We start from the raw sequence: 13,268 nt of genomic DNA, 5'->3' as shown, positions 1-13,268 counted from the left end.
CAACATACATCTAGATACATCCCCTTTTATTCATTTTGATGACAAGTATTTTCGGACGGAAGGAGTACTTGTTTAAAGCTTTCCAAGTATTGTTGAGCAACTCACATATTGAAAATCACAAAAAAAAAGTCGAGCGTGGTCGGCAGGATTCGAACCTGCCCGGGCAATATACATCTAGGTACATCCCCTTTTATTCATTTTGATGACAAGTATTTTCGGACGGAAGGAGTAATTGTTTAAAGCTTTCCAAGTATTGTTGAGCAACTCACATATTGAAAATCACAAAAAAAAAGTCAAGCGTGGTCGGCAGGATTTGAACCTGCGCGGGCAAAGCCCACATGATTTCTAGTCATGCCCGATAACCACTCCGGCACGACCACGGCTGTGTCAATGATCAAATTTAGCTTCATTTAGACACATGCTTTTGATGTAAATAGAACTTCGCTGAAAGCGTAGAGACGTACCACCGTGCGAAGCGCACTAGGCGAGACTGGCGTCGACACGGTACGTGGCGTGGATGCACGACGGCAGCGCCTCCAGCCGTCCACCGCACCTGGGAATCAGATTCAACAATCATGTTCGACATCCCCCAGTCCGCAGCCGGCGTAAGTGCAAGCCAGAGCTTCAGGATGAAGTGCATCTTGTGCAAAGCAGATTCTGCCGGCTGCAGCTCCCGCCCTCGAGTACCACTAGCCTCATCAAAATTCACCTTGAGGCTTGAGAGTGCCCGGCGGTGGGACACTCGGCGACTGATCTCGGTGCTTCATACTCCACTGCACATCTGCCTATAGTAGCGCCAACCATTTCAACTTTTGATTTTTCGTCGCCCGCATTTATCTTATTCCTGGCCAGGAAGATGACTTCCTTGGTCCTAAGTAAAGTCATCGTGTTCTGTTTTGATTATTTATTTTCATGAAAACCTAGCTAAACTGATATAAATATTTGTATTTATAATTTATCGAAGATAGATAAATTTGACCTCACACGCTTTCTATTGAACGTATCACATAGTATTTCTTAACGAAGCAAATATTGTCTTGCTTTTATGGTGGAAAAAAGGTGTGTAATGTGGGTGTACTCTTCTGCTCATTTTGTCCTGAAATATATTTCAGATGTTGTCTTCAACATTCATGTGGTCTCTAATATGTACCTTTGACAATAGTTTTTTGTATGTACACATATTATTACAAAAAAAATTATGTTATAAACATATAGACTATTTCTTTTTATAAGTGTAAATTCAGTGTTCTCTCCTACTTTTAGAATATATTTTTTACACTAACTACCCCCATTTCACGGCTTTTCATCCGGATTATTCCATTCAGCGAAAGGTTTGCCGCTTTTACCCATTTTGAAGCTTTTAGGTTGCCCAAAGTTCCTCCAGCAAATCTTTTGCTGAAAAAAGCATCGTGGACCTAAATCCAGTACAATACAGTACGTGAAAGCAAATATGGGGAAGAAGAATAAGGTGAAAGCAATGAACAGGTAATTGTGAAAGCAAATATGAGAAAGGAAATTAAGGTGAAACCAATTAACAGGTAGTCGTGCGATGTGGAGGAGGTGCATATGTACACCTAGCAATCGTGAAAAAAAAAATCATGCATGGCTAAGTCATTCTTCCCATTGAGAAATAAACTCTAGAAGAAAAAAGTGCAAAGTGGCACGCCACAAGCACCCGACGGACTGAGACCCATATGATAGATCACTAAATGGAGTAAATACTGGCAACCTTTTTGGTAAACAAAAATGCTAAAAATCTGACGTCGGTTTTTTAGGCATGGCAAATCAAACTTTTTTTAATGGAAAGTTATGTTTTCGCGAGGACGGTCCTTTAGCCGGGCATGGCAAATCGAACTTTTTTTAGCCATGCTTGCTAAAGGAAATTGTCTAAGGATTTGCCATGCTTACTAAAGGAAATTGTCGTCCTCGTGAAAACATAATTTACCATTTCGGTCATTCAATTTGCCATGCTCAAAAAACCGACATTCAATTTGTAGTGAAATCCTTTGCTAAATGAAGATGAAAACATAAAAGACTCGCCCTAAATGTGGGAATCCGGACGAAAAACTGTTAAATAGCATAATCTGTATAAAAAATGACAAAGAGGTAAAAGTTGGAATTCATACTTATTTATAATGACAAGTCAAAGAATATTGTTTTCAAAATAGAATCTAAATATTCTATCATTCATATATTTAGTTAGTCTTTGCCTAGAGCAAAAGAGCAAACGTAGCACTGGTTAGGTTCCGCTTATAGTGGACCCTATCAACCCGACTTGGCCCATCTAAATTTTTGAAAACATTAATTTCCCTCTAAAATTCCACTACATATATCCTCTAAAATTTCACTATATATAACGTTTCCATCAAAATGTGCCAGGGCAAGTAAAAGGCAAGCCTATCCGTGTTAACTTGCTATCCCCAACAAATCTGCTAGTAGCTCATGTTAACTTGCCATCACCAACAAATCTGCTAGCAGCCCATTCGAGTTACAAGGCAACTAGCATTTTGTCATGGAAGTTCATGAAATCATGTTTTTGTTTTTCATTCATTTTCGATGTTTTTTAACCACTTGGATGTAATTAAATTTAGATTCTAGCTGTGAAGACTAGGAAAGAGAGGTAACGTTTTGGTTTTCAGGTCATTTTTTTTAATACTGAGGATTGTGCCAGGAAGTCTTATTGTGCCACGAAGAAAAAGAAATGCAAAGTGGCATGCCACCTGCACCCGACGGACGAGACCCATATGATAGATCACTAAATGGAGTAAATACTGGCAAACTTTTTGCTAAACAATAATGCTAAAAATCTGACATGGGTTTTTTAGGCATGGAAATTTGAACGTTTTTTTATGGCATATGTTTTCGCGAGGACGACTCTTTCATTTGGCCGGGCATGGCAAATCCAACGTTATTTTAACCATGCTTGCTAAAGAAAATTGTCATCCTCGTGAAAACATAATTTGCCATCTCGGGCATTCAATTTGCCATGCTCAAAAAACTGACGCTCAATTTGTAGCGAAATCCTTTGCTAAATAAAGATGAAAATAGAGAAGACTCGCGTTAAATGTGGTAATCCGGACAGAAAACTGTTAAATAGGATGATCTGTATCAAAAATGTCAAAGAGGTATGTTAGAATTCACTCTTATTTATAATGACAAGTCAAAGAATATTGTTTTCAAAATAGAATCTAAATATTCCATCATATGTTTCGTTAGTCTTTGCCTAGAGCAAACATAGCACTTGTTAGGTCTCGCTTATGGTGGACCCTATCAACCCGACTTGGCCCATCTAAATTTTTGAAACAGTTTGTCTAATTCACATCTTAGATATTTTTTAAGGATGTCACATCTAAGCTCCCACAGATATATAATGCAACAACAAGGGGAAAAACTAGGACAAAAAAAACCATAAACAAAGTGGACATCCGCTTAGATGACCCTTTTTGAAAAGAGTTTACTCTAAAATTCCTATATATAAACGTTGACGTAGCTATCCGTGTTAACTTGCTATCCCTAACAAATCTGCTAGCAGCCCGTGTTAAATCACCAACAAATCTGCTAGCTGCCTATTCAAGTTACAAGGCAACTAGCATTTTGTCATGGAAGTTCATGAAATGATGTTCTTGTTTTTAGTTCATTTTTTATTTTTTAACCACTTAGATGTAATTAAATTTAGATTCTAGCAGAGAAGACTAGGAAAGAGAGGTAGTAACATTTAGGTTTTCAGACTTATCATCTCAGGTTTATACTCTAAAAATTTCAAGAGTATAGTTTGTACTGTGAGAGCACTGGTTACTTCTCTTCTCAGATTTATACTTGAAAATTTTCAAGAGTACAGATACGAAAACGCCCACAGGTTACTACTTATATATGAATGTAAGTCTAAATAGCAAAGGACATATAGATGGAAACACATAGGACAAGCAACATGGCAGAATGAAGTCAGATTTGACGACTCCATAACACAGGCAGAAAGCTTTATATCAATTTTAAAGATCTCATGTTCATCAACATGGGTGTGCATTCTAGTCCCACCGCCACCTGGTGGTCAAAACATGCGTACTGGGGTTTTCCAGCAACTGAATCAAAAGATTGACGAAGATTTCCAACTAAACCTAGTGATATGAAACCCATATCATGAAAACGAAATTCGCAAGATAATTGTCTCGTGGATCACACCCCATCAAACAAGTGACTATTAATGTCTAATCTTCTTATTTTACTGCAAAATGAATTCACTCGCCATGACAAGATCACAGCATCATCATGCCCTTTCAAGAGGAGGTGGCTTTCTTCAGGTACGCAATGAGATCAGCACGGTCCTGTGGCTTCTTCAGCCCAGGGAAGACCATCTTGGTTCCAGGGATGTACTGCATGGGAATAACAAGGTTTGTGTTAACAAGATACCTTTCAAGAGAAGAGAAATGTGAAGGGCATGCAAAGAACTGAATGCAGGCATACAAGCTGATGCTAAATACGTCAAGGCAAAACCATTTATCAGCACAACATCCAGAATATGAGTCAATCAAGGATTATGTAAACAAGATTACAGTTGCCAAAAAACAAAATTGTCCATATACATAATACAAATTATAATCTAGAGAAGAACATAGCTAACCATTGGGACATGGACAGAAGGAAATCAGATACTACAGCAGGACTAGCTTCAGATTTGTTTTGGAATGCTTGGACATAACTACAGTAAGAGGTGATGTCTGGACTTTGGATAGTGGAATATGCAAGTAACCAAAATTTTAACACAGTCTAATCAGAAACCTAGGTGCTGTTTGGCATATCTCCATAGGCTTCTCTACAGGTCTAATAACAAATTAGGCAACATAGGTCCCTAGATTATACACTAGTGACGCAGACAAGCTTCTATACAGTTTTGTAAGCAAGTACAACACAATTTGAGAATACTTCATATTGTCATCCCCACAAAGGAGTGAACCCAAAATATGATATCATAGAGTGGAGAACAGAAGTTGCTATCACAGGCATTCTAGAGTACAACACAACCACAAGTAAATGGAACTTCCGAAGTAATGTAAGTGATAAATAAGCATACCTTCTTAGGATTAAGCAAGTAGTCATACAGAGTGTTCTCCTCCCACTCCACAGCCTTGTTCTTGTTTGCCGCAGAGTAGGAGTAACCAGCGGTGGTACCCGACTGCCTCCCAAACAGACCATGCAAGTTTGGACCTGCAAGGACAAACAAAATGCTTAATATCAACAACAAAACCTTCTATCATATGCTCATGTATACATAGTAAGATGGGATATCATGGAGGTTGTATCCTAAAGTCATTTACAGGAGACACTGCGCTACATAACATATCATGGAAATAACCAGAAATGGAACAAAACTAGCCCATTTCAGTCAATCAGCTTGCATCACAAAATAAGCAGGTCCCTAACATCATATATCAGATGACCGCGATGAAATAGTCACAAGCACGGCCAACAACATCAGCAAACTAATCTCGATCAGAGAGAGCACGGCAGCAGCAGCCTAATCGCACTAAGCAGGTGACTGCGCAATTCAAAGCAACAAACAATCGCGGAGGCATGCCGCCCTACTGCAATAGATCACGATTTGAGCAGCAGGTAGGCTCTAGGCACATGTAGATTTACAGTAGAGCAAGCACCAGAAGTCGGGAAGAAACATCACGCCATCGACTGCTAAGCATAAGCAGGGCAACAAATCCACTGCTCAATCGACCGCCCCATCACCAAGCGCAACAGATCTAAGCGCTACTTCCGACAGCACGAAGGGCGCACACAGATCTACCCGCGCAGCATCCGATCTGATCTCAACCACCGCTCTACGCAAGCAAATCGACGGAGCCATTCGGATCTCCCCGACCCGGCACGGCGCGGGACAGGCGAGGACAGATAAGACACGCCGAGGCGTTGGGGGGAGATCGGCGGGGGCGGCGCCATACCTTGCTTGTGGCCGGCGCCCGCGTCGACGGTGTGGCACTGCGCGCACTTGGTCTTGAAGATCTTGGCGCCGGCGTCGGGGTTGCCGGGGGGAGCCTCGGAGAAGGAAGCCATCGCCGCCGCCGCAGAGACTCGCCGGAGGACACGAGGTTGGGGAGGCCAAGTGAAACTTTTGCTCGCCTTTCTGGCTGCGGGCGACTTCGTGGGGAATGTGTTGTATAGACCGGTCTAGCGGCGCGGCGGGGCGTGGAAGTACGAGACTGCCCCTGGGGCTTCGCGAGCGCTGTCACGTGGGCGGGGGTGTTTCGGGAAAATGGGAGGTTCCAGAAGGTTTCCGTGTCTTGGAGAGAAAGAAAGGGAAGGGGGTGGGCGGCGCGTGGACGGTGAGCGTGGACACCAGACGCTCCGCTCGGTGCAGGGCGCCCACCAACTAAACTAGGGCTTTCCGTGGACCGGGTCTTTCTTCTGTGTTTCTATGGTGCAACGGGTCTATCAACTCTGCTTCGGGGTCAAAGCGCTCCCCACTCGTGTCGTCGGATGGGGGGAAAGGGGAATCGTGTCCTTTCGTGGGCAGGGCGTAGGTGTATGGACGGTCCTGGTTGAAATTAGGTATGGATCTGATTTTACGAGTGTGGCAAATTAGAAATGGAAATCAGGGGAGAAATCCTTGCCAAAGAAAGTGCGAAAGGGGCGAGGCCATATTTTAAGGGCGATGCTAGGCGTAGGTCGGGCGATGCTAAGCGATTCGTAAGTCGCCTTCGCGGCCGTCCGATGTAAAGCACCACGGCCGTCTGATCTGCACGTGCACGCTTCCCCCTCACAAAGCCCGTCGGCCCGTAGCGGTCACTGCATTGCAATGAAACAAGACGCCCCCACACGCGAATAGATCCCCACCTGTGGCCGCAAATCGGCGGCGAGCGGCGCGTCAGTGCAGCTCCGCGTGCTGCACTGCATCACCGGCGGCGAGCGGCACTCCATTGCAACTCCGTCGGCGGCGATCAGCGCGTCAGTGCAGCTCCGCGTGCGGCACTGCATCACCGACGGCGAGCGGCACTCCATTGCAACTCCGTCGGCGGCGAGCGGCGCTTCAGTGCAGCTCCGCGTGCCACACTCGATCACCGGCGGCGAGCGGCACTCCATTGCAACTCCGTCGGCGGCGAGCGGCGCTTCAGTGCAGCTCCACGAGCTGCACTGCATCACCGGCGCCGAGCGGCAGTCCATTGCAACTCCGTCGGCGGCGAGCGGCGCTTCAGTGCAGCTCCGCGAGCTGCACTGCATCGCCGGCGCCGAGCGGCGTTCGACTGCACTCCGGCCTTCGTCTTGCACTGCAATACCGGCAGCGAGCAGCCCATGCGTGCTGCATTGCAGCACCGTCGTTGACGAGAGTCGCGTTTCAACGACGGCAGCACCGTCGAGTCGTCGGGCCGCAAACACCTGCAGCATCCGAGTCAACGACGAGGGCCGCGTTACCGCGTCACGGCGCCGTGGTGTGCATCTTGAGGAGCAGCAGGTGGAGCTTGGGAGCAGGCCATGGCGGACGGGAATTGGACGGGAGGGGCCATGGCGAAGGGGATCGAGCTCTCCCTCTCGGATGCTACGGACGAGGAGACGAGGAGAGGGAAAAGGACGAGAGGAAGAACGAGTGGACGAGCAGCCGCGTGAAAAGAGATAAGGCTCGCGGGGGAAGCGGTGGACTCGCGTGGGCAGGGGACACGTGTCGCGCAGAGGACTAGGTTTACGCGACGCTGTTTTCAGCCGGTCTAAAGCAAGCGTTTTCCATATTTTAAGTATTATAGGTCCTTACAAACACACTCATATAGAAAAATAAAATTATATTCAAATCCATGAATGTGTAAAAATCTCTTATCTGCTGCATCCAGTGGCAGTGCGTTGTGAACATAGCTCGATGCAGCTTATGGGTCTCCACCTTGGCAGTGCAAACTTTTTTAAGCCCAGGAGTTTGTAGAAAACAACGGCTAGAAAGTCGTCGATGTAGACCATAGACGCAGGCGACTGTGATCTGTGAAGCAAATTGCCGCCCGAGTGAAGAAAACACCAATAAAGGGGCTTGTAGAAACTCCGAAGACCAAGAAATTCGGCCAAACCTGTACGAATCCATTAGAAACCTAAAATCGACCTGATACTAAAAGACCCGTTCGAGGCTCAGCTCCACACGTACTCCCCCAATGATAAACACATCAACAGAATGGGGAAAGGAGAACCAACCTGTGGTTGGATGGTTAGAGGGATTGTGGTATCCCCGGCCCACCAGGGTTCAAATCCTGGGGCTCGCATTTATTCCTGGATTTATATGATATACCGACTCAGTCTTTCGGAGGTGCTCATAGGGATAGAGTGTGCGTGTGTGTTTATAGGGATGAGTGTATGCACGTGTATATGAGCGCTTGTCTCTGTACTGTGTTAAAAAATTGGCAACCCTGCGACCACCATCGTTCGGCTTCACCAGTCCAACCACTCATCACTGTCGCCGTCCCGCTGCTGCCCAGCAGCTTCTCCATACCGAGTATCACTGTCGCCGTCCCGCTGCTGCCCAGCAGCTTCTCCATACCGAGTACCGAGCACCCCACGTGCAGCAACCTCCCTGAAACCACCTGGACTTTGCTCGTCGACACACCCTAGTGGCAGCTAGGGTTAGGTCGCCCGTGACGTGCCTCTCTCGGAAGATTAGTATAGAATCCATGCATCCTGTGTAGTAAGGCTTTCGATTTGGTACACGTCAACTAATTTGGATTGGAGGGAATACATCAGTTTATGCACATGATTAGATCCAGACCGTCGGCCGTCCTTCGATGGAACCGAACAGGACTTGCAACCAGCTCCAAACGCAGACAAGAAAACACGATACACGAACAATTACATCTATGATGAATCAAACAGGAACATCGTCAGCAAGGTGGAGAAGCACTCCCCTAAACTTCCCGAGCTTTACGGGGGTCAGTGTTCTTCAGCTAAAGCTCAAATTTATTTCAGGTATTTACAACGTTCTAGGTAGGGGTAATTCTTAAGGCAGCAGAGCTACGGCGGCATTAGTGGATATGATACACGTAGGTACATACGCTACTACGGTTAACAGGTGACAAAAGTGGTGGTGGTGGTAGCAACACACGCCAGCATCAACCGTGGCCACGGGGAATAGCACGGATGATGCTTCGGCCGCGCAGAGTTGCATCCGATTCCTTCGCAGGTTCAAAGCTAGCTTGTTCTGCAGAACCCTAGAGATGGAGACTTGGGGCTGGGTTAGTGCCAGTGTGGAGTAGAGGCCCTGCATGGACAAAGATTCATGTATGTCATACGCCATAGGCAGATGTTGGAAGTTATAATGAGAGATGATTAAGGGTTTTGGTAAGGCAAATGTTTTCTGATGCTCATGATCAATTGCTTACTTTGGCTTTCTACCACCAACAGACAATTTATTTGGGCTTGGCTTGCTCGGCGACTGGGATGCCCTGCGTGGTGGGGGAGGCGGTGGCGGCTGCAGAATCAAGTGAGCAAAAGGTCAAATCTAATGTAAAGATATACACTGTAAATTATGTATCTGATCATGAATATCTTTTAGACCAACAGTTACTATTCTGCAGCAAAATAAAAGAACATACGTTTGGTACCCTTGTCTTTGCGCTTCCGGTCTGCAAAGGAGTTGCATTCTTTGATGCAAATACTCGAGATCCAACGGTCTCCTGAATGCCCTACAAAAGTATCACAGTAGCGGTTACATCTCTTGTGTTTATTCTTGAACTTCCACTCTCTTGTTATATCAAAATTATATTATTTTTTAGCGATAAGATTATGATGTACCATGGGTGAATGTAAAATTCTATTCAAAGTCTCATAATGACGTGTAAACTGTATGCATGATGTAGAATATGTTCTAAATTTCATGCTTCCCTGCAGCAACTGGCAGTTAATTTCCGCTCAAAGAAGAAGAATTATCAGCATAGTGTGAGTCAGTAAAGAAGCATTCAGATATAGACAAAACACATCATGCAATCAGCTTAGCAAGAAAATGAGCACAATGCTGTGATCGAAATAACCAATGGCACCGAATGAAAACAAGGTCACACTTAGTTACCTGCTTATTTGGCTTTCTGATGTTCTCCACGACTCGATTGGCTCCAACATTCGAAGTCAAAACTTTCCTTGGAGGAAGATTAACAGAACTACACAAATAAGAGTGGTAATTGTTATTAGCAGAACGATTAAACCAAATTTGATAATCCAAACCATTACAGCTGCGTAACAAAATTAGCACCTAGATTTTAGTTTCCCGCCAACTTGAAGTTCTAACCTTTCCTTAGCATAGCTGCCAAATGATGCAAAAAGAAGAAATCAAATATGGTACAAAAATAATTAAGCATACATTCCTGTAAGTTTGGACTGGTACCTTTTCATCTCTGGTTTGCTAGTTTTAACAAGATTTCGAGTAATTGCCTTCTGGGGAGTAGCCTGCATGAGAAACAGAGAGGAAACAGTCAGAAATATGTGTGTTAACCCCTTTCAGCATATGTAAGACAATACAGTTAATGATGTGTTATGGTGAGAGAAGGGATTGGAACGTACCGCTGTGGCCATAGCACCATTTGAATCACCCGGCATTGCTCTCAACCTTATTGGTGTTTTTGGATCCAATTTTAGGGTATTCTCTTTGGCAATAGCGCGTCTTTCTCCCGTTGAAGGGCGACAAGGGGTGATGACAACATCAGCATGCTTTGCTGCATTTCCCCTGCTGAGGCATCGCTCAGGAGTTGAAGGGCAACAAGGGTTGCCAACATTAGCATGCTTAAGCCCAGTGTCTCTGGTAACAGGGCGTCTCTCAGCAGTAGAAGGCCTGCGAAGAGGAACAACATCGGCATGCTTTGGAGCAGCTTCTCTTTTTATAGGGCGCCTCTCAGCAGTAGATGGTCGACGCAGGGTGACAACATCAGCATTCTTCTCTGCAATCCCTCTTGCGACAGGCCGCCTTTCAGCGCTAGATGGCCAACATGGACTGGCAATACCAGCAAGCTTTGGTGCCATCTCTCTGCGTGCAGGACGCCTTTCGGCAGTAGAAGGTCGTTGTGGGGTAGCAATGTTGGCATGCTTAGGTGCTGCTGGCTCTTTGGTGGTAAGGCGCCTATCATGAGTAGACGGTCGGCGTGGGGTAGCAATGTTAGCATTATTTGGTGCCGGCTCTTTGGTGATAGGGCGCCTATCAGCTGTAGATGGCCGACGTGGGGTCGCTACGTTGGCATGCTTTGGTGCCAGCTCTTTGGTTATAGCGCGCCTTTCAGCAGTAGATGGTCGACATGGGCTAGCAATGTTTGTTTGATTTGCTGCCAGGTCTCTAGTGGCAAGGCGTCTTTCAGCAGTAGAGGGGCGACATGAGCTAGCCATTCCAGCAGGGTTCCGTGAACCGTCTCTGGTGACAGGTCGCCGTTCCCTGGTGGAGGGCCGTTGCGATGCTGCTGAGGAAGGTCTTCTAAGAGCTATGGCACCAGGATCTTCTTTGGGCACGCGTTTGGTTCTTCCCGTGGTGCCAATCACATTGGTGGTTGCTGCTTTTGGATTCCGCAATGATTGAATATTTCCAGGCTTGGTTTTCTGATTTATCACAATGGGCTTGGCCGATTCAGGACCCTGAAAATTGTTCATGAAAACCATATTATTAGTTTCAGGAAAATGTTCCTGTTCTGTGACATATCATAAATGCAGGTATTTATTTTGTGCCTTGGATGACTGAGCAGTTGGTCATCATTATGGGGTCCAGGCCATTATGCTAGTTATCAGAAAACAAGGCAAATGTAGATAGCAGCAATAATTCAAAGTTCAAACAAGATAAACACCAGACCGCGATGAAAAAGTTTACCTTACTGACAAATGTGTGATCAGGATTATAACTAGAAGTCATCTTGACCGTCTTTGGAATAATTTTTGAAGCTTGACTAATCCGGGAGCACTTCTCAATAATTCTCTTAGGGGTCATCGTAGCTTCATTGGGCATCACCAGATCATCTTGACCACATTTAGCATTTTGCTTATCACTGCTTGCATTTTCTCCGGTTTCTTCGCCAATTATCTGTAAGCCTCCAACGGATGAAGAACGAGTCATTGTGGAAATTCCATTACTTATGCTCTCATTGTGATCCTTGTAGCATCCCAGCTGATGCTCAGGTGTGGTCTCGGCTGCTATTTGTCCAATGGAATCATCAACATGAGTTCCAGATCCAGTGGGAGATGCATGCTTTGCAACTGGTTCGTCTTCTCCTGTCTGACTAGAATCACTACCATCGCCACTGTACTCTAGATTCAGTTCAGTTTGTTGGTTTTGTTGTTCCAAAGCCTTTAGCTCCCTAATCCTCTTAAAGTATTCTTCAAAGTATGCCTTCTTCTTAGCAACTAATCCATTAAATTTAACAAACTCCTCAGTGCGCCTGTCATTGGTAAAAACAGACCACTTTTCCCATGCTAGCGATTCCAAATCGAATCTTCCAAAAGATATGGAACCATGGTCAAACACTTGCGTTGTTCCCTAAGGGCAGAAATAACACAGATACAAGAAGAGTGAGATTATTGACAAAGGTATTGATTCTTCACTTACAGATGGCAACAAATAGCTCTTTAAAAAGCCTGGTTCAGACTACTAACTATTACAGATATGTCTGAAAGTAGTTAGCATGGATTTTCTAGCAATTTCAGTTGCATCAGGTAGATAGGCACTTGCCAGTTAATAGATCTACTATCAATCTTTACTTTGACTGAGGATCATATATATACTGATAAAAATATATAGGTTCTTACCAGACAGGCCTACGTGATACAAAATAAAAATAGTAATTACCATGGAAATTGGCCCTTTTATTATAATCCAGGTAAATTCTTGTCTGAAATTAGCCAAACCATGATACTATGGAAGTGAAATTACCTGAGAACTACCCTGTCCAGATGATTCCTCATGCGGCCATGCAAAACAGTTTTGATTGACCTCTGTCGCCATAGTATATTGCGTGCCTAATTCATTAAACTAAAGTTCCTGCAAAATCAAACCAGCCATAAGGATAAGTAGAAAGCTATACCTGAAGCTTCAATTAGGCAGTCAAGAAGTAAGATACTAACAAGAGTCATATACTGTTTCTTAGAAATATCTGGTGTTTTTTCAGCAAATTCAGAATCAGATATTTGGAGCTAGGTCCACTGGAAAATCTCTAAACCCGGCTGACCACCCTTGTATGAAATCCACCTAGTGGCATCTCTGACAAGAACAGGTGCTATCTAGCAAGGAAGAATCAGATCCTGTCTGGTAAAAGGCTAAAAGCTTAAAAACAATATCA

General features: G+C 44.8%; 2 protein-coding genes and 1 non-coding gene across 3 annotated transcripts in view; all 3 read right to left on the bottom strand.

Annotated features, from left to right (window-relative positions):
* Window positions 1-298: 298 nt before the first annotated feature.
* Window positions 299-380, bottom strand: TRNAS-AGA (transfer RNA serine (anticodon AGA)). Its single transcript has one exon. It is a non-coding gene; the product is annotated as a tRNA-Ser (tRNA).
* A 3,567-nt stretch (window positions 381-3,947) lies between these two features.
* Window positions 3,948-6,201, bottom strand: LOC123182072 (cytochrome c-like). Its single transcript, XM_044594524.1, has 3 exons — window positions 5,946-6,201; window positions 5,069-5,202; window positions 3,948-4,370 (listed from the first exon to the last, which is right to left on the bottom strand). The coding sequence occupies exons 1-3, from the start codon at window positions 6,055-6,057 to the stop codon at window positions 4,275-4,277; spliced, it is 342 nt and encodes a 113-aa protein (XP_044450459.1). The 5' UTR covers window positions 6,058-6,201; the 3' UTR covers window positions 3,948-4,274.
* A 2,605-nt stretch (window positions 6,202-8,806) lies between these two features.
* The window catches only part of LOC123182071 (serine/arginine repetitive matrix protein 1), a 5,760-nt gene continuing 1,298 nt past the window's right edge, over window positions 8,807-13,268 (bottom strand). The window contains exons 2-10 of the mRNA XM_044594523.1: window positions 12,863-12,970; window positions 11,807-12,469; window positions 10,522-11,577; window positions 10,346-10,407; window positions 10,214-10,264; window positions 10,034-10,121; window positions 9,561-9,650; window positions 9,348-9,436; window positions 8,807-9,226 (exon numbers count right to left, since the gene is read on the bottom strand). Of these exons, the coding sequence (XP_044450458.1) occupies window positions 9,202-9,226; window positions 9,348-9,436; window positions 9,561-9,650; window positions 10,034-10,121; window positions 10,214-10,264; window positions 10,346-10,407; window positions 10,522-11,577; window positions 11,807-12,469; window positions 12,863-12,934 (2,196 nt within the window). The 5' untranslated portion in view covers window positions 12,935-12,970 and the 3' untranslated portion in view covers window positions 8,807-9,201. The remainder of the gene's footprint in view (window positions 9,227-9,347; window positions 9,437-9,560; window positions 9,651-10,033; window positions 10,122-10,213; window positions 10,265-10,345; window positions 10,408-10,521; window positions 11,578-11,806; window positions 12,470-12,862; window positions 12,971-13,268) is intronic.

Source organism: Triticum aestivum, chromosome 1D, assembly GCF_018294505.1.
Source record: "Triticum aestivum cultivar Chinese Spring chromosome 1D, IWGSC CS RefSeq v2.1, whole genome shotgun sequence".
NCBI classification, from domain to species: Eukaryota; Viridiplantae; Streptophyta; class Magnoliopsida; order Poales; family Poaceae; genus Triticum; species Triticum aestivum.
This window is presented reverse-complemented; position numbering and strand designations above follow the sequence as displayed.